Below are 25,882 nucleotides of genomic sequence, written 5' to 3' on the forward strand. Positions count from 1 at the left end.
CGGTATAAGCATGGCATTTTACTGAGTTGTGCAAAAGAAAAAAATCATAATTATAAAAATATCACAAATAAACATGTATTTTTGATGAAAACTATTTATTCTTGATTATTTAAATATACATATAATATAAAATTGATGATTAATATAAAATTGATTACAAATATAAATATAACCAAATGCACTACTTCTACTGATTTTAATTTTAATTTTTATTTATAACATGAAGCAGCACAGAATGGTACATGACATGTTGAACATAACACCTTAGTACGTTTCTGATTTACTTTTGTGCTGTAATATTTGCACCTTCTGTAACTTTCTCCTCTGACTGGCATGTGTGTTCTAGCATTAGTTGTTCGAATTTGCCCTTGGAATAGCATTTTCTTTTTTTGCTGATACCCAGTTTGATTGCAGTTTTTGTTTTTTACTAGAGAAGGCTCCAATTAGGCTGCGAGCTACTCTCAACCTAAATTCAAGTCTTTTTCCCAGTGTAAACTTCAGACTGATATAGGTAACCAATTGATGCGTTTGATCTAGCCCAAATCTTATAAACTCTTTTTACAGGCTTCCCTGGCATATATTGCTTCATTGTGGACCTTCCTTTGAATTTTACCATTTTTTTCATCGATAGTCTGAATATTTTTCTTGAATTTTTATCTAAATGGGTGATCAAAGAACGCATTTACAGTAATTTGTCAAGTTCTGGCTCATTTCAAGGCACAGCCTTTTGATTGCCACTGATATGCAAATTTGAAAGGATATTTTTTAATCTCTTTGCTGGCATAATTGACGAGACTTCTTGATTATTGAAAAAAAAGAGTCAGAAGACAAGTACAAATCTAAGGTAATTTATTGATCCCCTTCATAATTAAGATTCCCCAAAAAGCCTGCAGTTCTTCTTGTGTGAGGCAGTCCTTTTTCAGAATCTTCAGGATCTGAAGGCAGTGCAAAATAAAGCTTTATAGCTTCATCGGTGATTTTTTTTTTCTTTCCTTTTTCTTTAATGCGTTTACCTAAAATGATATTCATTACATTTAATTAGTTACTTACATTTTGAAATCACTTGAACATACTGATCAAAATATGCATTCTAAAGTAATATTTTAATTCTAATGTCTAAATACATAAATATTTATGTAATCCTAAATAAATACTAAAATATTTTCCATAATATTTATAATAATTAATATTAGAAATAATTAATTACTGAAATGCTAGTATAAAAGTATTAGATATACAAAGAAATCAAGTACCATGCCAAACAAAATGCTATTTCTAAAGCGAAACATATTAGTAAAACTGTGTTTCTATCAGGCAGTGGTAAATTATTTACCACCTCTAAAATCACTAAGCGTGCCATGGTAAATAATTTACCACCAAATTCAAATATGTATAAAACAAAATATTTCGCTATATTTTTTTAATGCCTAATACAACTTAGCTATCAAACCTTTAAGATACAAAATATATGATTATATAGCTTTTAACCTATTTTTATACAGCATTACACAATAAAATAAGAAAAGAGTATGTGCTTACCCTCTCCATTTTGCTTGAAAACTGGATGAATGCAGAAATGTTGCGTTTTACGTAGCCTCTGCAGCCATCTATTACAGAAAATGTGAAGCTCTGGTTTCAGAGGAATATTCCTGATATCGGGCGCTGGTAAATAATTTTCCGTATGCTGCTAGAAAACAAATTGCTTAGTGGTAAGATATTTACCACTGCCTGTAAAAGGGTTAACTTCACAGCGAATGAGATTTTTATGATCAAAAAGTTAGTGCTTCAATTTCACCTTCAATTATTATAAGAACTGTAGTTAGCGAGATGGAGTATCTCTTCATACCTCTAATTCAAGTAATTAGGTTAAACTTTGACATCAAAGAATTGACATCAAAGTCCAACACTTTTTAAATGATAAAATAAAAGAAGGAATATTTAAAAACTGCAATTTTATGCTGACTTTAAAACAGACAGACAACACAATTAGTAAATTTAACCAAGTTACATTTAAATTTCAAATTTTCATACAGACTTTCATGGAAATAATTAATACTTTTAACTTCCACTGATTTTGCTCGGCATTTCTGTTCCCGCTACCTAAGATAAACATGAAAAGCCTGACATTACTAACATAAATATTTTAAGTAATGGTTATCACTAAAGCAATCCGTATGTGTCTTATATTCTCACGTGGTTTAGGTTACATTAGCTGCCAGATTTTGTGAAAATTGACTACGAGCTGACTAACATGAAAAAAAAAAAAAGTTTTCTTCCCCATGCATTGGCACTATAACACCTCATCATGCAGTTATGCATGATCAGCAGCTAAAGTGTTAAGTAAGTATTCTTTAACAATGCATTTTTTAAAATTCATGCTTGACAATAAATTAGCATTTTGTTTTTAATTGACCATGTTACCAAAAAATCTAATGACATTAAAGTAACAATCTAACTTACATCTTGGGAAGGTTTCACAAAAGCTAGGCCATATTCGTGACCACCAGGTGGAACGGAATGATATGTAGATGGTAAGCTTGCTAGTTCTGAGACTGTTACAATATCTTTCTAAAAATAAAAAGAACTGTATCATTTGGGCAAAAAGCAATATTAAGAAAATAATGCAATTTGTATAGATAATTTGTAATACTGTATTCAACATTAGCAAAAAATGCCTTATTACTAAGCTTTGAAAATATAAAAAGTGCATATCTTTCTCATTAATTAAATTCTTATTAATTACTTTTACAAATTTTATTTTGCTTAAATCACAGAAATAGCTAAACACTTACATTGCCATAATCAATAAAAGTAACAGATATTTGACCACCATTAATTTTATCTACTTTTGCTCTGTACCACAAGCCATCAGAAAATAAAGCGGCACACATATCACCTTTCTTCGGAGTATAGGATCCAGGTAATGGTGGATTACTAGTAAATTCCTGACGAAGGTTTAACATCATTTCTTCTAGTTTTGGGCCTGTACAGAAAAATATAAATTTTTACATGAAGATGACATGAAAATTACTACATAAAAAAATTTAACTTCAAATTTTATTACATCAAACAAAATTACCTTATCCCAGGAATCTTCTAGGGTTATGTGAAGTGAATATACAATGAAACAGAATTTGAGTTCATTTTAAAAAAAAAAAAAAATTAACTGGCTGAAAAGCTGAAAACCATTCAAACCAAAAAAAAAAAAAAAAAAAATTTTTTTTTAATCCTAATGATACCAGCAGTATCTATAGCATTTGAAGCTAAACTGTTCAAAATTAAATACAATCGAAACACTTCAGGAAGTATATCTTAGAAAGATATTCATTACTACTATTGCATGTCAAACAATAATTTTAGCAAATCATTCCCCTGCCTAAAAATTATTTAGCTTTCGTGAAATGGCCACAACCACACTTAGCCCCGTTAGCCATAACCACACTTTCAGCCCTAGAAGAGCGAAGCCTCCCTAAGCTATAAATATTTTTCTATCTGAATCTAAACAATAAATGAATCCCCAGCACTATATGTTTGGAGTGGGATGTCACTTCTACCAGTTTTTAGATATAACACTGATTCTTGTTGTTTGACTTCTCCAACAATCGTTATTTGGCATGCTGATGCACTTGATTATTATTTCTTTGCAGGCTATTTACACTGGTTTCCAAAAGTTAAGCACAAAGTGCACATTAACAATTTTCAAAAGTGCGTGCCTGAAAAGGCAAAAAATTGCTATGGATGCTGCAAATATTGTATGTTGCGGTCAATAACAATTGCCAGTCCAAACATACACTAATTAGGTTATTGTTCCAGATGAATTCAGAATTCATGCATTTCGAGAAAGATCACTGAAATACTGATATAAAGTATTTCTATTTAACGTAGCACAATTTTTCATAAAGTTCATGTTTCTACGGCTACAAAAAAAAAAAAAAAAAAGACACATGGCAGATTGTGAGCATTGGCATGCTCTCAGACATACTGAAGCAAGACAGTCAATTAAAAATGTAGCTCTTTTTTTACCCACTGATCATTTGATTTCTTGGATGTCTGAAAAAGTTAAAACAAGTGAAAAAGTTTTCTATAAATTTGTTGTCACCCCTTCTGAAGATCAGCTACTCAACCAGAATGTACGAGAAAGCTCCACACATGTTAGATTATGGTTGCAGCATTATTTGGTAAGAAAATATCTGCCATTACTGTGTGCCAATAGCTTCAACTGAAGGGGCTACACATGTGTGTATGAAGTGCTTGTGTTCTACTAACTGCCCATGCCAGAGGGACAAGATTAAAATGGTGCCTTCACTATCTCAATTGGACTGTGTCAGATTTGGCTCACCGTCCTGTTAGTCCAGATGTCCTGAAACCACATGATAAACTCGTGAGGGTCTGGAACGAATGAAGCATGCAGAAAGAACATATCTGAACATCATGGATTCAGATGTGGCAGCATCATGGTGTGGGGCAGAATTTCTGAGGAATATCACACCTGACTATACATCTTTAAAGGCAATTCGGTGACAAATGCACAATATCAGGATTAAGTCCTACAGGTATTTGTACAACTCTATGTTGCAGCAAAAGGTCTCGATTTTCTCCTTATTTATGTTAATGCCCAAGACAACATGGTGAACAACTGGCCAAAATATTGACATTAATTCCGTTGAAAATCTTTGTGATGCCCTAGAGTTCACTGTTTTCGAACATATACCTTAGATGTAATATTTTGAAAAGACCTATTGTTTTTCTGAATACACATTTTATCTAGCCATCTAAAATTTGTATTTTATTGTTATCTAAAAAAATTTAATTAGCATTAGGCATACATCTATGTAATTTGGTTTAATACTGTCAGCAGATTGTATTTGCAAGTTCGAAAGCAAAATCGCGATTCCCACAATCAAATACATTTTGGAAAAATATGGGAGCCTGTAATGACTTACTTACAGAGCAAGTGCACTGGCATCGCAGACAAGCAAAGGTATGCCTCTTGAAGCGCGCACAAAATCAAACCTATAAAAAGGTCAGATAGTTAAAGGAATGTCTTATTATTTTTATGTGTTTCGCCAATAACCCATATTCATAAGTGAACGTAATGAAGTCATTACAGCCGTCGTTTTTATAATTACCTATGAATCAATTGAAAAGTTAATTTATTTAAACTATGCCAAATCTTTTTCAAAGTGGTTAAATCTAAGAAATGCCTGCAGTACAGTACTGTGTATTTGAAATATGGATTTACACACTGTCCCAAAAACCAGTGCCTAAGTATTTAATTTGCCGAAATTTTTTTTCAAATGAAGCCACGAAGCCTTCTATGCTATAACAGCATTTGAATAAAAAAAACAGGCTGATAAAAAGAACAAAGATTTATCCTATTTTAAAGAACTGGAAAAACAAGTAACTATACAGAACCTTTTTCGCATCACACTCTAAAAAAGATGGAGAGCTCATAAAATATTTTATTATTAATCACAAAAGCAGAAAATTCACACACTGGGATAGGAATTAATCTGCTCGCAATCAAGGAGGTAATAAAAACTGTTCCTCATCATAAGACACCGTCAGATATAATAGAAAAATTCCTCTAAGTAATTACTCGATGCAGAGAACAGATGAAATTGCTAAAGAGATTGAAATATCATCATGAAATTTCTCAAAAACTTTCCATTCAGCTCGATAAATCTATCAAATAAAAAACCACTATTCTTACTATATATCCAATTCAAAAAAGAGAAAAAAAATGCATCTAGAATAATTATTTGTAAGAGATTTGGAAAGCTATACAAAGGCAGAATCAATATTTCATGCCATGAATAAGTTGTTTCATGAGGGAAATAATATTCCTATTCGTAATGTCTACTCAGTTCCTATTGATAGCGCTCCAGCAATCACGGGATACCACAATGATTTCATAGCACGTCAGCAGATCTGGTTAAAATATTTAAATCAATTTACAATTGCAAGGCAATGAGTTGAATTTAATTAAAACAAAAAAGCCATAGCTGCTTTTGCGAGAAAACCACTGTTCAAATGAAATGTGCAGTCTCGGCAAAACAGGAAGATATATTTATTTACTGCCAATACTTACAGGTTCTTCATGTTGATTTTATGGAACGATTGAAAGATATTTTAACTATGAATATAGAGTTGCATTTTAGATCCTTTCGTATATGTTGATGCAGCAGAATCATCAAATTTAAAAGCTGAACATCTTAGAACTCATGTCTAATGAAGAACTAAAAGTAAGATTCGGAAACAGATACACGATTTCGAGCTTCAAAAATCAGTACCACCTCTCTACCCCAGATTGTGGGCAAGAGTGCAAATATTTTTAACTCCTTTCCCTTCATCGTATTTGGCTAAGCATGGGTTCAGCGCAGTAGCCAATTTACTAAGAAAAGGAACAGACTGAACACCATGACTGACGTTAATGAAATTTCAACCTGATATTAACAAACCATTAAAACTCCCAGACTTAACCATCTCATTAATTTTTATCTTTAAATTTTTAATAAACTATTTTTTACAACATTTGATGGTCATTTTATATCATGTCTACTTTGTAATTCTTAACAGACTGACAGATAAAATAGGTATACATAATACGCAACAATATTTTAATCTTTGATAAAATTTATTATTATCGTAGAGAGGGAAGCATTGGAATTTTTCTCCCCCTTGTCAAGGAGCAGAAAAGTTTGGGAAGCTCTGGCTTACATCATTTATATTTATATTAAAAAAGGGGAGAAGGGAAAAAGGAGCTTTTTGTAAATTCTGACATTACACCCACAATGAATAACAGAAAACTAATTTATTATACTAAAAGTGATGATCATGACAAAGGGACGATTGGTTGACAGCATTGCATCAACAGAACTATTGACAGGTCCAATGCTAATGGTTCAAGCTAAAATATTTCATGACGTAGGCACTTAAAAACTGAGGACACATATTCAATGGGATGGTACATAAATTTGAAAATCACCATGGTAAGGCAGTTAAAAATTTCAGTTTGTGAACGAATTCAGTAACAGCCAGAAGTTATCTACAGAACAGTTAATCCATTACACCGATGAACCTAGTCTTTTAAAGCAATATTTGCCCTGCATCTTGGCAACCTCTAGTTACGGTAGAAAAGGCCCTAACTAGTGTCAAAGATTCCAAAATAAGACTAATCCTACGCATGTACAAATGCTGTAGGAACGCACAAAGTTCAGTTTCCATAATCGAAGGAAACAATACCAGGCATTTAAATGAGTAAATATTTTCCCCATCATCTATCGTTCCACTATAACAGCATATATGACATAAATATTAATGAATGACTGGTTTAAAATTTTTTTCATATTCAAGACTTGGCAAAATTTGAAATCGGCTGTTTACCAGATGACGCAAAAATTATTTCGTTTATAGAAAATTTCATTTGGCTTCGCGAGTTTTAATAAAACTTTTAGTCTTCACTTTATTCCTTCCTCCAAACTGTATATTCATTATTCAGCCAATGGATATCAGTGCTGTGCATATAAGGTATTTCTCCCGCCTTCTTGGCATGCCTTCATGATGTGGTAGTCTGCATGCAGGGCGCGTATTTCAGAGGTCCATGGTTCGATTCCTGGCAAAGGTGTTTGCTCATTTTTCATCTTTCCTGCTTCCAAATAACCTAATGTCTTTACATGCATACTGAAATGTAGGTATAAAATAGCCTTTTAAAAATTTATGCTAAATTTTCTGAACAGTGACAGAACCATTCAAAAGTTTTTTTTTAAATACATTAACACAACTTTTGCTGTATGGAGCACTGTATCAACATATACAGCAGATGTTACTATTGTTGCAATGCCATTCTCAAGTTAAAAAAGTAAGGGCCAATGATGCCATGACATGATATAGCACACCACATTGTAACCTTGGCACTACGTAATGCACACTCATGAACCTCAAAAGGATTTTCCAGTGCCCAGTAATGAAAATTCTGTTTGTTAATGTATTTGTTAAGGGGCAAGTGGACTTATCTGACAACCATATGTTGCTAAGGAAATTGACGTCTTCGCTGATTTTAGCAAACACACACTCACTTAACTACCTACACAATACAGGATCTTGTATATGTAATTTCTGTACAATCTGTAATTTAGAGGGTTGGAACTTAAATTCGTGCAGTATTCTTTGTATGCTTTGTCACTCAATCTCTAACGCAGATGCACGTTGTCAAACAGAGCAGCCAGGGCTTCTCTCGATGGAAACTTGAAGAGCTGCAATGTTCTCTGGGGTACACACCATCTGAATGCCATCTGGAGGATTTTTATTTTCAAGGCTGAACCAGTTTCTTCTAAACTATGCATCTACACTACCTAGACGAGCAGAAGGGACATGTTCAGGATGTCCTAGCTAGTAATGCTGTTGAAACACCCTTGTGTGGCATCCATACTATCACCCTGCTTGTAAAACACTCTCACTGCCAATAGCATGTTCCACCCTACTCCAATGCTGCATGATTTAATGGCAACATGTTCACATCAACTACACATCAGTTCTGAACAAACACCAGTACCACCATTACAAACTATAACATTCAAAATTTCCCATTTCCCTACACCACTCTGTATTTTTATGTTCAGCCAATGGATAGTTGGCTGAACATAAAAATAATAATAGTTTTTAATTTTTTGAAAATTTAGTGACAAACATTTTTTGGACTAATCTGAAGTATTCAAGATGCATTAAAAAAAAAAATTTAGTTTATTTTTATTTACCATAGTTTCTCACATATCCCCCCTTTTTTTTTCCTTACTAATTTTATCGAAAGAAAACTGACAGGAGAAAATTACATGAATACTTTAATTTCCAAAGGAATGCAGTAAGAACAAAACAAATGAAATTGGGTAGATAGAAAGCAGTCGTGGATAAACAATAGGTAAATATCAATATTATTTCTTTAAAAAAAACTTGCATTCCAATAAGAATACATTGTAATATTACCATTACAATATCTAATAAGATATCTTTTTCTGCAACTGAATCTTGCCTGATCTTGCAGTTGTCTGTTAATCATCAGGCCTTAAATCACGCATAAATAATTAGGGAATGTGCAACTGACTCAGCAAAATCATAGACTAAATGCCAGTTCATATTTGCTTTGCTAGTTCTTATATTAGGCTGACATGGAGTTCAACAGCTGGGAAAGAATCAGCATAACCTTTCAGGTAGATTGCAAGTGTTTAAAATGAAAAATCCCTATGTGGATGAAAGCAGTTTAAATTTTACGGAGGCTTGTTCTCTGAGCTCACTTGAACGAGGGCATTATACAAAAAAAAAAAAAAAAAATTAGGTTCCTATATATATATATATATATATTAAATAAAAAAATGTTCCATACCTTTATACACCAGGTTTATAAACAATGCAGATTCTCATTGCAAATTCTCTTATTTATATTACTTTTGAGTACCTATTATTCAGCTAAATTTCGCGCTTTTTCGATACATTTCAGGAGCAACTACAGAAAACCTTCTCATTGGCGACTAATAGATCCAACAATACTTGTTATTAAATTTTAGTTTGCCTTATAATATTACTCACTATACACATATCTGTGGACGTTGCAAAGTAAAGGTAGGAAATGTTTTTCTATTTAACTCAAAAACTCATGATGAATGTGCAAAATCAAAGTATGCCAAATACAGACAGCTGCAAGCAAAAAAGGTTGAGACCCACTGCTGAACACAGAAGATCACTCTTTGCTCTTGCAACATCTGTTTGACCTTTAAATTCTGGTAAATAGATTAGTCAAAAACATGTACTTCAAATATGTGGAAAACGAAACTACCTTTTACAGCAAATATATAGCAGGTGAAATATTCATGGCTTCATGTAAATTATCTGAACTCAGCTTCTAGACTTTAAAGATAATCTCAAATACACAAAAAATACAATAATTAACTATATAAGATTGTAATTTTGAATAAAATAAAGATTCTCTAACTTAAGAAACTCACCCTCATCAACATGCTGGGCATAAAACGTTAAATCAAGCCGAACATCTGTGACCATGACTTTCTTATAATTAACTACTCGCTCTGATACCTCCTCTTCCTTTGTTTCAGGTTCAAATGTTTCATGACATTCCCACATCTAAAAAGTACCACATTTTCAGATTTAATACATTTGATGAACAAGGTCACCATAATGTCAAATAAGAATTAAATATAAACATTTATATCAGCGAAGAATTAGATATTGTGCCTACAAAATTATGCTCTGACCTGATTAAAACCGTGGATAGATAGACGCTGATATCAGTACACCATAATTCTCTCAGAAAAACAGGAAGGGGTACCAAATTACATATGAATGGTAGAAATTGATTTAAAAAAGAATTTTGAAGCACATCAAGAAACACTGCATTAATACATCTTAAACATAACAGAACTTTATTAGCACTATTTTTGATAATCAAAAGTGATGCATTCTTTATGTTACACCACTTGTCTCACGTCCATTATCTTTTCATAGCCATCTTCTCAGTCATGCATCTCGGTTTATGTTCTTACACAACATGTTACAAACATAATAAGCAGCAAAATTTTTTAGAATGAATTAAAATATTTATCTCATTACCCTATCATAATCAAGTTTCCTCAGTACATGGTTCTTAATTATTCCTAAAAGAGACTACCAAAAGATTTTATTACAAACAATCCAGCTGAATAAAGAGTATTAATGAAACTATGTTCAAGGCTGTGGAAACAATTTTAAAATATTATAAACATTGTTATCTAACATTAAAATTCATTGTTGGAATTAATATATTTAAGTTGATTTACATTTGTGGTAATCAACTACATAGACTAAACTTGCCCAGGAAACACTATGTTGCTGCTATTAGTAATTCTCTCCTATTTTCAATTAACCTATTCTGTAACTATAGCAGAACTAACACTCAAAAGTCCATTCGAATAGCATCAAAAAATCAAAATAAGATGTCTAAAAAATCGAACATACTATATCAGTAATTTCTTTCTATATGTTCTTGTTAAATGTTTGGCTTATAAATTTCAATACTGAATGAAATACAGTTTTTGCCCTATTATATCCAGATATATATTTTCTCAGAACTGTTTTAGTTGGTTATGTTAATGGTTATGACTGGAATAGCTGCACTGTTGCTAGACACATAACATGAATCAACACCTTAATTTTATTTCACTGCACAACTAGAATTTAGAGATCAGACAATTTTTCAATTTTTCTAAGTTCTTCTCTTGTTTATAATGAATCAATAAAATGAAATGATTATTATCAAATAAACAAAAAATGGTTTAAAATTTTATATCAATGTGTTGAAGAAAATTAAAACAAACCACTGTAACTAATTCTAAACTATTGGTATTCAGATTCCAAAATTACCTAACTCAGCCAATACTACTAGCAAAAAAAATATTCCTAACGCCAGTAATATTGGTAATAAATTAAACATTGCTTTATTGGGGTAACTATAATAAATAAAACAAAAGTTTTTCTTTATTAATACTTTTATTAGCATGCAAAATAAGTTAATCAACAATACTTGGTAATAACTTTCTGGAGAGAGAACTATAATTAAGGATATTGTCTACCAATGGCTGAGTGAAAAAACAAAACCAGGTCACTCAACCCAGGCTCAAATATTGACAAATCGGCTGACTGCAAGGATAATTTTTTCTTTTTTTAACACGTTGGCTCCTGCGTGCATTTTATGTGGTTTGCCCATGCCGCCGATATGATTTTTTTTACTATGTGATACATATTGAGTGATATTACCTATGGAAGACAAGTTACATAAATGTGTTTAATGTATTTTTCGTGGGGCGGTCACCATGCTGTAGATAGTTTTCGAGATTTATTATTAAAGTTTTTGCAATTTATTATATTTCAAACTATTATAGTAAAAATGGTGTTATTTAAAAATTTATCAGTATCAATATTTACTCTAATTATGTTTTTTTACTATTGGTCGCATCACCGGTCATCGGTGGCCCCCATGGCACTGTAACTACTGCCGGCCACTGGTAACCCCCACCGCAATTAACGTGTTAATGTATAATGTGAGTACGAGCCAGTTTCCACAGGCATTCTACCCCTTAAGCAGATAGCACTCACCTAGTTTGCCTTTTACCAAGTTCAACTCATTTCCAATTGGTAAGTTAATCAGATCAACCTAATTACATTTAAAGTCAGATAAAAAAAATCAATTTAATTATACTTAAAGTGAGATGGAAAAATCAAGCTCTTGTATTTATGTAATTTTCAGTTAACTTATTGTTGAAGATTTATATGACAGCATCAAATGATATGTCATTGCACTGGAATAAAAATAATGGCATGTTCTGGAAATGCAATTTAAAATTATTCTGTATGTTATCTGCATCAAATTTAATACTAGAAGCAATTAAAAAAGTTAAAAGAAACTTCTGCAATTAAAAACTGAAACAGTACATAAAATGCAGTTTTAACAGCATGATTAATTTTAATCTAAATGAACAGAAATCAAATTAAAAGTAAAAAAACCAGTCTCAATAAAAGAAAAATCTCAGTGAATAGTAAGGCATTTTCAAAGTTTTCTCTTCCCCATATGCAGTATAAATATGGGCCAGTTAGCCTCAAAACATTCTCTATGAAAGCATTCTTTCCTTAGTTATACCCCTTGCATGCTTCATACTGAATTAAACAAAAAACGCAAGATGGATATTCATAGACGGCTCACAGAAAGGGGGCTGAGGTCACAGCGCCCTTTGCACCGACTACCATTGACATACAACGTCAAGTCCATTTGCAGTGGTGTCAGGCTCATTCACACTGGAATGTCACTGACTAGAGTAGAATAGTCTTCAGTGATGAGTCCCGCTTTGAACTGAGCCCCAATGACCAGCTAAGGCAAGTCTGGAGATGCCCCGGACAGCGGTGTGATACCAACCTGACTGTCTTCCGGAAGACAGGCCGACAACCAGGAGTGATGGTCTGAGGTGCCATTTCATTTCATAGTAGGACCCCTTTGGTTGTCATCAGTCACAACCTTACAGCACAGCGGTATGTCGACAAAGTTCTAACGCCCGTTGTATTGCCCTTCATGTCACGCCACCTTGGGCTTACATTTCAGCAAGATAATGCCTGCCCCCACACTGGACATGTTTATACTGCTTGTCAAACATTACTTTGGCCAGCAAGGTCGTCGGATCTCTCTCCTATTCAGCACGTTTGGCTATTATGGGCAGAGCCCTCCAACCAGCTCGGGATGTTGACCATCTAACGAGCCAGTTGGACAGAATTTGGCACGATATCCCTCAGGAGCACATCTTGCTCTCTAGTTTTCTATAAAAACACTTGACTGTGCTTCACTGTTGCATTATATAAAAGAATATACTTTCCCTACAAAAGGCATTTAAGAGAAAGAGAGAAATTTTTTCTATATCTTGATAATGAAGTGACAGTAAGTTTCAATAACAGCGATTCTGAATACAATATTGGTAATCCTGAAGGAAAACAGGTATCTTCAATTTCACAACTTCAATCTGTTTCGGAAGATATTAAAGACGCAGGATTTTTAAGGAAGGATCTGACACAAATTAGGTTGACCTTGATATTTCAAATGCGAGGCAAGATACGATGATTGTTCGCCAGGCTTGAACCACCTCAAACGTATCACTGTTGACTACTTAATGCACTACAGGCACATGTATACCTCCCGTGGTACCGTCCATCATCTCACAGCACTTGTCTGAGGTGGGGTTATGCTCACATAAGACGTTTGACTTTGACCCCACAACTTCAGCGGAGTCATCTGGAGTGATGATGCAGCCGATCATCATGGCTGCTGTCAGACTGGCATCGTACAGTATTCAGCGATGAATCCTGCTTCACTCTTGAAGCAGATAACCAACGTGTTTATATCTAGAGAGGACGGGGCCAGTGGTCCCAATCAGCCTTTGTTTTACAAAGGCATACAGCCAATAACCCCTGGTGTGATGGTGTGGGATGCTATTTCTTATAACAGCAGGTCATCTTTAGTCATCCTCCGTAAATCTTCAACAGTTCAACGATATGTTGATACCTTCCTACGGTCGGTTACATTACCCTTCATGGTACGTCATCCTGGGGACATTTTCCAACAATGCCAGGCCACATACCGCACACATATCTCAAGACTGTCTCCATGTGGTTGATACTCTTCCTTGGCCAGTAAGGTCACCAAACCTTTCACCAAACCTTTCACCAATCGAGCATGTCTGGGGCATAATAGGCTGTCAGATTTGGGCACCACAAAACATTGCAGCTCTGGAATGACAACTGATGAATGTCTGGTAGAATGTGTCGCAAGATGACATTAGGAACCTCTACCACTCCTTGCCTCGACAAATTCAAGCATGCATTGCCGCCAGGTGTGGTTCGATCAACTACTAATTTGAACACTCAATGGGTGATTGTGAGCCGTGAACAGGTACTATGACCTTGATTTTTTAATCATTTTATTATCTGAGTATAAGCTATGCACATATTCAATCAGGGTTCATAGCCACATTTTAGTTAAAAAAATAAGCACCTATAAGCACTTTTCAAGCACATTTTAAGGAAAAAAATAAGCACCTGTTTAATTACATATACACAACTGCATAACCTTAAAAGAAAAATTAGACTTGTAATTTAAAATATGAGAAATTCAATATTTATTACGAGAGAATGAGAATTACTCAACCATGGAAAACAATTACATTATTTTTTTTTTAATTTTAAATAACAGTTCAATTTATAGAACTAGTTTACAATGAGAGGGGGGAAACTATCCAGAACTAAATTATATTACAAGATTTAGTGATGGAATTTAAGTTCAAAATAGAGGAAATAAATAATAATAAGCCATATTTATTATATTAGCTTGGCACCTAAAAATAAATACAATTTATTTTTACAATCCTATTAATATTTAAAAAATTTAACTTAAATCAAAATTCTAAACATTTTCTAAATTTTCATTGTATAACAGTTTTCCCCCTTAACAGATATTGCAAGCAAAGTAATTTAAGTAAAAAAAAGAAACTTTTCTGAAATCAGAAGGCGGGAAATTGCTTCATGCAGTCATTCTTTAAAAGTAAAAGCTTAACTAACCGGCATACTCGGAAATTGCCGAATATCTGAAACTTCTGGATAGTCGAGCATAACTGGTAAAAGAGGAAAGGGGGCCGTTTTTTAGATTTTTCAGCTAAATAATGCTTTTGACATTTCGATATGTGAATTATATAAAAAATAGTCCAATGGAACTGCAAAAATAATCTGCTTAGCAAGCACAGTAAAACTGTTTTATCTCTGAGAAATATGGCAAACATTATTGTGCAATATGTGAGCCTTAATTCTTCCACACATGTTGTTACACAATCAGAATCAACAGCTGCCGGTATTCGGATGGTCATACGCCCATGTGGCATATTTATCATTGAGCAGGACATGCCGCCGCTCCGTGCAATATCCATACTACACTCATATTGATTAATAAAGAGATTTACCAATATGAGGTGTTTTTCATTCTAATTTTGAACAGACTGCATTAAATTTCCGGAATAGAATCATTCTTTGCTTGGATTGGTAGACCGCAGAACTTTTAGTCCTATTCAATCCAGGTTGGAAAGTGACCAAAAAAAGTCTGTTGCTTGCTTTGCTGCTAACTGTAACGGTTTCAATATTCAATATTCGAGATTTTGTGGAGAAAGGGGAGAACACCCAACTTGCATACTGTTTAATGCATTGGCCAAAAACAAAAAAACAAAAAAAAAAAAAACTATTTTTACTATTTGATTACTTTCACTTTATTTATGCCATTCTGAATATTATTCCTTAGAAAACTAATCTGTGTTAAAACACACCCATTTTTGAAGTTTATCTATACTTCAGCAGTTACTGTAAATATATTATAAATATTCATACAATACCGATCATAATAAATGCGAATATGAGCTGACCACGTGGAACGAGAATGTAAATTATTGAAATCTTGATAGAAATTCAAACGTGTCTAGTATTGGGTGGGAGCAAAAGAATACAGAATTTCTACCGCTTTCGCAATTCTTTGACCAATAGAACGACGTGCACCTGTCTGTTATGCAGAGACAAAATGCACAAAATGTTATGTTATGCAGAGAAAGGGGGCGAAAAGCGATTTCTGGGAGTATGATTCACCATCTGACAATCCATATAAAGAAGAAAAGTTGTTTATTTAGTTTCAGCTTTGGTACAGGGAAAAAATGTGTGTTCGTTAAAAAAAAAGCACTAAAAGCAAAAAAATAAGTGCTTCAGAGAAAAAGTACGCGCCTATAAGGGCTTTTATTTTTTATCTTCAAATATAAAGACTTATAAGCACTTGTAAGGACCGCTACGAACCCTGTCAATTTCATCAAAAACAACCACTTCCTTCATGGTGCTTCGATTCCCCCCCAAAAGAGTGTATTCAAATGATATAAATGCTACAAAAGTTTAATCAGAAATACCTAATTTTAAAAATGAGTTATTTCTGGACATTAAAGCTGCTTCAAATTTCATTTTTCGAAAATAATTTTTGAATGGAGTTCAGTTCAATGGTATTGGAATCGGAAGTTAAAATAAGAATTTTTTTATTTTGCCAGTTTCTGTTGCTAGTCATGACAGTCTCACTGTAAAATATGAATTTAAAAATAAAAGATATTTCTTTAAAAAATATTGAAGATTTTGTTTCTTCAAAGGCACAAAAAGTAAATTTAAAAACTTCCTATATTTGTGCAGCAACTTTTAGGATAATACTGTATCATTTACACAATTTCAGTGTACTTTTATATTAACACAAATTTTAACGTTTCTCATTAAAACTCATCATTAATTATATAATTATTCTGAATACATACAGCTGTGATTAAAATATTTTAAGACAGTTTTATGTTGTAACATCTTACTAATGATTAATTCAAAAGTAAGTAAATATAGTTAATTAGATTGTATACAGGGTAGTACAAATTTCCTTTCCTATTTAAGGTTAAAAAATACTTAGGCACAAATCTAATACACACTTTTACTTTTTTCTTCTGAGCTTCTTCCTGGGCTGTTTGCAGTGCTCTAATATAAGGACTTCTTGCTGCAGTAGAATGTATCTCGGCATAACCTTCTTTCACCAGAGCTTCAGATAAATTGATATTATCAATCCACAACCAGCCGATGAAATTCCCAGCTTTGTCCATTGACTCAACTTCAATCTGAACCTAATAGTAACACTATTTTAGACAAATTTGATAAAATAAAAGTAAGGGAATATAATATTAACTACACCTGAGTTACAACAACACAGAAAATTTTTATCAGTACTTACGTTTCAGCCTATCACCAATCAGTGCAGTTTAACCCTTTGACGCACGCAATATTATTTTTATAATTTTTTTAACTAAAAACTCTAGAAATAGAATATTATGATCCTAGAGACAAATAATATATGAATTTTAAAAAAATCTACTCTTGCCCATTGTTCTGTGGGTGGTGGTTGAACTGTGAAACCACCGCGCGTCTAGGACTTTGAAACTTACTGATGTAGTAGGAAAAAAAAACGTTGCATTTTCCGCGCACGCTTCCAATAAATGACGAAATTTACAGATTTTTAAAAAAATGTATGTAAGAATTGCATTATATATAATTTTTTTACATTATTTTACAAAGTAAATCGTCAGAAAAAAATAAACATTTATGTAATTTTTCTATAGCAGTGAAAATATAAGTACCTACATAATAAGGACATTTGGATAAATGGATTAAAAAACTCAATAAAATAAGGATAAAAAAGAACTTGGTGTTTTTTTTTTAATTTCAAAGAACAAATTTTTTTGTGACACTGTTCAAAGCATGTTTTGTCTCTTTGTACATGCATAGACCCACACTGCACGTTTCGCACATACATCTTGTTCTATGAGGTTTCTTCCTTGTGCTACAAAATGTACACAACCTGGATTTAAATTTCACTGGTATATGTCGAGCATTATTTAGTTTCTTTTCATCTGACACATGAAATTTGTGGTTTTTTATGTTAATGGGGGGGGGCTTGGTCTTTTTCACTTTGTACGGATCGTTCATTTCCCATTCATACTTATTTTATTCGTATTTCGTCCCAAAATATTCAGAAAATATTTTTAATTTAAATAAAACTTTTATGCAATTTCTATTTTTAATTATAGCAAAGTATATTTACATTAAATTTAAACCACAGGAAATAATTTATAAAATCGCAATACTAGCTTGGGGAGCAAGTGTGTTGATGTCAGAGAAAAGTATTTGGAAAAGAAAGACCTTTTTACTCAGCAGGTGCATGTATTGTTAAGTAATAAAATAACTCTGTGGTTTGAAAGCCCTTTATCTATACCCGGGTAAAAATAAACATTCCTATTTGAAAAGCAAACTCCAGTGGTTTCAAGGCGCGACCACCGAGCCTCTAGAGGATTGTAAGCATTGTGACACAATGCTCTAGTGGTGCAGTGGTCGCACCCTGAAACCACATAGCAAATGCCATACATATAGAGGTTTTCTTTTTATATACGCAATTTAATAACTGCAATTTTTTATTGTTTATGGTATAAATCATGATGTGCAATGACTAAGTTTTGAAATTTAATGTTGTTTATATTAATAAAAGGAAGTTATTTTGTCTCATCGAAAACGAAATTTAAAAGGCATCCGATCTGAAGTATTAATACCTAAAACATATATAATTTTACAGTCATTTTGTGTTATTTGGATGTAAAAGATCAGTAATCAATTCATTTTCACTCAAAAATTTCAGAAAAAAGAGGAGAAAAAAAATCGGAAAATGGTGGTTTCAGGGCGCGTCCACCGCGCGTCAAAGGGTTTACGCCACTTATAGACAAGATCGACACCAAATATACTTATAACATCAGCACTTTCATTTTATGCAGCCTCGACTAATTCTCGGCAAGCCACCTTTTGTTTTTCTGAAAAAGAAGCTGAACTGTTATTGCTGCCATTTTTTTGTTTGTATTTTGAAAAAACATACTTGCATGCAGGAGATTATTTTCTATCATTCCACCATTTTAAAAACTGTGCATTAATGAACACTATATAGTCTGCTGAATATGGCTGACAAAACTGTTAGATTGGAACAATTAACCATGGGAAGTTTGTAATCACAACATTCTCTAAACAGAGCTTCCTGTCAAACCAGAGAGCTTAACAAAATAGAAGAAATAGACAAAAGACTTTTTACAATACACAAAACCAAAATGAGTTGAATACTGATTGATTCACAGCCATACAGAACAGGCAATATTTCTGGTAACTTTCTTGATTCGATGGTAAACAACTTTCTTGGTCGATGGAATTATACACAAGTACCACTTTCTCTAATATAGCTCAAAAACAGACCATTTCATTGACAATAACAGGAAAATTTTCTCTTGCCCAAATTTGATATGGATAACTATAAATTAAAGCAATTTTGCAAAATTGTGTTATTAAACAAAAAAAAACCTTTACAGAAGTTTAAATATCATGTCATTTCCTTCTTCTATGAATAAAATTCACAATTCCGTACTTAAAGATCCCAATCCGAACACCTGAGGCTGTATTCCTTGCCAATATGGCTTACTATACATTGGTCAAACTAAGACAACTATAAAATTTCAAAAAAAGGTACATGAGACAAATGCTGAGATAATAAAAGAAGCAAATAAATACCCCAATGCCCAGTCCCAAAAAAAAACACATTTTTCATTTTATCTGCAGCCAAATTTTCGATAAACTTCTTCAATTGGTGCATTTGATTACCTAAGAGCATTTCACTTTCACAAAAAACTTTCATTTCTATTTGATGATCCCAATTCAAAGCAATCCTTACCTTCAGCCTTTAAAAAAATATATATATAATACTTTTTATTTTTGTCGGCTTCCCACCAGCTGAAGAAGGTTCTTTTTTAACCTTCTGAATTAGTCCCGCAAATTTATGCAACTTAACACTGATTCCTTTTGCTATAGTACTGTTGACATCTGTTCCTCTATGTGTTATTCAATTAATAAACAGGCACAAATTGACAGGAAAAGATATTCAGTGAAGCACTCTGTATACTTACTTAGTTCGAAGGGAAACAACAGGGCAGATTCCAAGGATTACTGCATTACAAATGTAACATTTTAATTATTCTTTAAGCCTGTAGAGACATTATATATTTTTTGAAAGCAAGAGATGTGAAAAATTAGCAATGCCCTTGCCAGGGCTCAAACCACGGACCTCTTGAATACATGTTGTATGTGCTCACCATTACAATATGAAGGCATGCTAAGGCCGCAAGAGATATACCTTATCTACGCCCCCTTTTAAAGGGTGACTGGGGATTAGGGGACCCAATCTCCAATTTCTGATGGTGGAGAATCATCATCCACTACCCTTTATAGTTTGGGTGCCACTGTAGAGACAATAGGTTTTGGGGGGGAGGAAGCACGAGGTGTGAAAAATTAGCAATGTCCTCGCTGGGACTCAAACCATGGACCTCTCGAATATGCATCGAGTGTGCTGACCACTACACCACGAAGGTAGGCTAAGAAGGCAGAAGAAATACCTTATAAGTTTAACTTCAGGAATATTGATTCATTATTTTTAAAATATGTCTAAAATTTCAAATGACAAGGCAATTTCAGTTCTATCAATAAAAGCCAACTTTTTAAATATAAGACAGCATTTCTTATAGTTTTTTTTTTTTTTTTTTACTCATCAAATTATTATGGCACAAATAAAACAGAAAAATGCAACATTGTAAGAATGTTGGCAACACTGTCCGATCTCTACAATGTCAGAATTTATTTTTTCCCATCACCGTGAAGCCTTTCTCTGAAACAGCTTCAAATTCAGAACTTCTGCAAAGAGAGTTTTTAAAGGTTAATATAAAAAAAGTTATACTTAAGTGGAAACTGAAAAGCTGCCAGCATGGAGTTTTCATTTCTTACTATATATGGCAAATATAAGACAGATCCCAATTTATCACTTAATTAAATTCTGAAAAGGCAATTACAATAACAGGAAAATACAAATGCATGCTTTGCAAAACCTATCCATATATTAATGAAGCTTCTGGATTTGCTCCTAATACTCGTGTCTAAACCACAAATCAACACTGCTTAGCAGTGTTCTAAATTTAACAGTTATATTATTCAACTAGCCCTAATTCAGATTATAATTTGACAGCTATTAGCAATATTTTAATTTGATACACACTGCTTCAAACAGTTAGGGAATATTATGATTCGGGACATAAACTGCAGATATAGAAATGTTTTCCTGACCAATATATGATGTATAGGTGTTGTAAGGTACAAGAAAAGAAAAAGAAGCAACAACACGGAATAATTAAATTTCATTGATTATATTTGTTAGTAAACACAAAATACACAATCTGCACATATTCTACAAAAAAAAGGTGTGATTTCTCGGATACAGATGAATTTCAATAGTTTTTGGTTCCCCCTGGCCAAAATCAATGTTGCACACCCACAAGACATGGAATCAGTGAGGTTATCAATGTGGAACTGGAGTATTCTCTCTCGCTCTTGCAGAAGAAAGCTTTTCAACAGTTGAATTGCTTCTGGGGATGATAAGCAAATAGCAATCCTTTTTCCTAGATGTGTGGTGGTGTGTTTAATTATGGCAAAGCACAGTTAGAGCTATCTGCCTAAGGGGAGGGATGCCTCCATGGAGGACTTTCTAAGGGAAACTGGCTCGTATACACGTTACACATGGGGAAAACCACCCTTTTCCCTAGAATGTCCTAAACATGTTCTATTGGTTTCGTATCTAGGGAATAAGCTGGCCAATCCATTAGAAGGATTCCTTTATCGAAAAGAAAATTATTCACTAGCTGAGCATGATGTAGTCCAAGGTTATCCCTGAGAATGAATTCATCCCCGATTGCTGCAGAGTAAAGGACCACAACAGGTCTGATGATATCATGCCTATATTGCTTAGTTGTTAGTGCTCCAATCCTGATAATATGCAGGTTGAATACTGATTGATTAGTATTGATCATTGATGGGAATTAAGGCAATTGATAAGAATATCTATCCAGACCGCCTCCACCAAACTGGACACTTTCATACACAAATGGTTTCATACACTGGTTCTCTCCAGATGAGAATTCACCTATTGCGAGATTGTACACCAAAGTAGAATTTGTCCATGAAGAGAAAATGACCCACTCATCTCGTCCCTGAGATGTTCCTGTACCCACCTTCTGTTGGCAGCACAGTGGTCCTGTGTTAACGAAAGACAACCATAGGTCAGCAAGCCTGCAAACCTACAGTGTGGAATGAGTTGCGAACAATTTGAGTTGAAACTCTGGTATCCGTAGCAATCTGAAGGTGCGAGAAAGTGGCATTTATAGTGCAGTTTCTTCTAACAGGTAGTGATAAACACCGATCCTCGTTTTGTGTTGTTGCAGGCATACAACCTTGTCCTGATCTTTGGCGAACATTTCCAGTTTCCAAAAACTGATTCCATAGTCTGGAAATGACACTTTGAGAAACTCCTAACGCTTTCACTACAATGGATTGCATCTGACCTCCTTCAGTGGTCGATGACCTTTCAAGGTTACACATTCAGTTAATTCATGTTGTTGAGATACTGCATTCATTGTTCTGTTTTAATTGCTAGTTTTCCATAATAACAGCAGGATCACTTAGTGTGCCAATACAGCACTGGATTCTAGCTTACTAGTTTTCACCTAGGCAGTAGATAATGCCTGCTATGCTCATATTACCTCTACCTACAAAGCTAAGTAAGATTACTACTCCTTTGTTACTGATGTAGCAACAATAGAGAAAAATGTTCTTACTACTATGTAAAGAATTTAAATATCATCTTATCATTATTCATATAATTAAATGAAATCACAAAAGCCACTTGTAATATTTATGATACTGGATTTGTAAATTAAAAAAATTAAACAACTTGAAGCACAGTTAATTTTAACACATCTGAAGTGGGTGTTTTCTCGCTAAATCCTCACCATATAGCAAATGTCTTTTAATTAGCATACAAAATTACGTAATTAGTGTGCTGGTTTCAAGGTGACATAACCTACTTTTCACCAAGGGTGTGGAAGAATCTCCTGGTTTTGCTGGAGAAGACTAGGAAGGATGAAAAATACGTAGTTTTCAAACCAGAAGATTCTTCTAGACCCTTTTACTAGATTACTTTTTCCAAAGATCTAAAAAAATCTCTTGGTTCATCCATGCTTTCATTATTATTGAAGTGCTAAGACTTCCATAATTGATGAAATCTCTCTCGTCATTATATTTGGAAAAACTGGCATTTCGATACACAGATCCATGCTTCAGATGTCCTATTTTTTGGTCTATGTATTTGTGCAATAAGAATAAGCCCCCAAAAAAATTTTGTCTTGTAATGTCTTTCCATTTGAGGGCTTTCTTGGATTTGTGAATTTATCAACATTTTGGTAATAATATCTGATCCTTGTATATGTAAAAAAAAAAGCATTAATAAATAAAGCTACAGCACCTGGCACACTATACAGAATATTTTCCATACTTATTCCTGAGCAATCTAAAAATTCTTCCATGACTGGTGAATTGTCTACTGGTGATCATTCTTCAGAATCACCTGGACTCATGCTTGAATCAGAACTACTTGTAAATTCTTGGTTAAAAAAAAAGTCTCATGATGTCATGTTATTTCATAGTCACTAGAATCGTCATTGGGAAGCTCATTCTTGCAGGAATAATTCAATGAACTATCTGCATACAATTCTTCAGGACATTTTATTCTATAGTGGTCCATTTTTAGGAATTTAGTGTAAGAAAATCAAATTACTGTAAAAATAAAGCACTTTGTTACCAAAAATCCCACCAGTAATTTTTAGAAAATTACTTTTGCCATCTCTCGCACTTTAACAACAATCTGCACAAAATGAGTTTTTTTGTTTCCCGCGATTTAATAAAAATCTGTACAAAATTAGTTATTTGTTATCTGCAGTTAAATAACAATCTGCACAAAACAAGTTCAGTTTCCCACGCTTTAATTACAATATACACAAAACAAGTTTAGTCATTTCCCACTGCAATAAAGAAAAAGTGTGTTTTTCCCAACTGACAATGCAGTTTCAATGATACTCAGACTCTAAGCAATGTATGAAAATCGTACTTTTTATCAAGAAAACGCCTTACCAGTTCTTCACATATGAATGCAATTTTTCATTTTTACACTTACTTTTAATTAGATATCATTTAATACAAATCTCTTATTAAAATTTTTATACTTCAAAAAATTACATAAACTTTTATGTGCAAAATTTGTTTCTTTCCATAACCACATTTTGTTTCCCTTAAAAGTGGCTAAAATTCAAATCACAAAAATCACACAGGAATTCCATTCAGAAAATAACTAATAACTGAAAATTTAATTTCAACACACACAAAAAAAGTTGTTTTTTTATGTGCAAAAATTTTATGGCAGAACTAATACAAAGTGAAAAGAATCTATTGCATATACAGAAAAGAAAATAATGGTGGTCAAATCTTATCTCAAGAGAAAAATGGATTTTAAATATTGGTTTAAAAAAGCTCCACTGCTATACATAAATAAGTGAGCTCCTGTATTTAATATCACAAACATATCCAACATCTTGGTCAGAATTCCAAAAGATTTTCTAAAAAGGAACACCCTAAACAACTCATATTTGGCATACAGGAAGATTTTAAGAGAACGGGAAGCCAACAACACTTCAGATAGTCTCCTAGAATTCAAAGGAAATCATTTTTGTTTCTAGGAATGGAAAGTGATTGGTGATGGATACAACACTAAGGAAAGCACTAATTTAAAGTTTAAGTATGTTTCTTTTCAGTAGAGGAGTTTAAAAACAAAACAATGTAAATAAACCTTCTTCATTTAAATAAAATATTACAAAAGAACTGGATTACTTAGTTGCTGCAGAGAATATAAAGCTTATCTGCTTAAATAGAGGAATACCTTCAATGAGGGACTTTTTAACAGAAGCTCGATCATATTTGCAAAGGGCAATACTCAAAATAGCAAGCAGATAGAGTGTTAATCACCGGGAAACAAAACCCATGACAAACTAACAATGTTTTGTGGCTTCAGTTACTTTGCCACTGATGGATTCATCTTAACAATAAATCTAAAACACATTATAGCTTTTGTAACACCTTAATGATTTGTCATACAGAATTTCATGAAATTTGCAGTATGAAGTTTCATGTTCAAACCCGATCCCATAATACAGTACAAAGTCCGTAATCTGGACTCCTCGGGCGATTCCGGATTAGGGGTTTTCACGGATTATAGATCACCAATTTAAATCTGGTAAGATGGCACGCAGAAATTATACAATTAAAAATATGAAATCGTAATTTATGAAATAAAGAACAATTATGATCTAAAGGGTATCAAAATTTACAAAAAAAAAAAAAAAAAAAAAAAAAAAAGATTAATATTTATTTGTTTACTTTATTAAACATTTCTTTCAATGTAAGTTCTTTAAGATGCTTCCACAAAAAATTCCTTTTTCTTGTGTCATATATAGTGGACTTTCCAATGCCATACTTCTCGCATAATTTTGAGACGGATAGGCCTTTATCCATTTTTTGCAGCAATTCCACTTTTTGTTTAATGGACATTGAACATGCTTTCGCTTTGTAGATCCTTTGGCAGCTCCAGAATTGGAAACTCTTTTTGACATAATCGAAAGTTCAAACTTAATTTTTATAAAATTGTTTTAACAGTCTGCAAAAAATAATAAGCCGGATCCAATTAGAAGATTAAGGAACAGCGCAATCTGCAACATTAACTGAAATGACTTAGATAATT

The 25,882-nt window shown here is 33.2% G+C and overlaps 1 protein-coding gene and 1 long non-coding RNA gene across 2 annotated transcripts in view; both read right to left on the minus strand.

Moving 5' to 3' along the window:
• Tudor-SN (Staphylococcal nuclease domain-containing protein 1) overlaps positions 1-25,882 on the minus strand; it is a 112,290-nt gene that overhangs the window by 11,887 nt on the left and 74,521 nt on the right. The window contains exons 13-16 of the mRNA XM_085807704.1: positions 17,067-17,255; positions 9,999-10,134; positions 2,793-2,983; positions 2,461-2,568 (exon numbers count right to left, since the gene is read on the minus strand). Of these exons, the coding sequence (XP_085663830.1) occupies positions 2,461-2,568; positions 2,793-2,983; positions 9,999-10,134; positions 17,067-17,255 (624 nt within the window). The remainder of the gene's footprint in view (positions 1-2,460; positions 2,569-2,792; positions 2,984-9,998; positions 10,135-17,066; positions 17,256-25,882) is intronic.
• On the minus strand, positions 833-2,438 carry LOC146993144 (uncharacterized). The gene is made up of 2 exons (XR_015038533.1): positions 1,540-2,438; positions 833-1,013 (listed from the first exon to the last, which is right to left on the minus strand). It is a non-coding gene; the product is annotated as an uncharacterized LOC146993144 (long non-coding RNA).

This window comes from Stegodyphus dumicola, chromosome X1 (assembly GCF_044657685.1).
Source record: "Stegodyphus dumicola isolate Sdum_Otavi_A_Nest chromosome X1, ASM4465768v1".
Lineage (NCBI taxonomy): Eukaryota > Metazoa > Arthropoda > Arachnida > Araneae > Eresidae > Stegodyphus > Stegodyphus dumicola.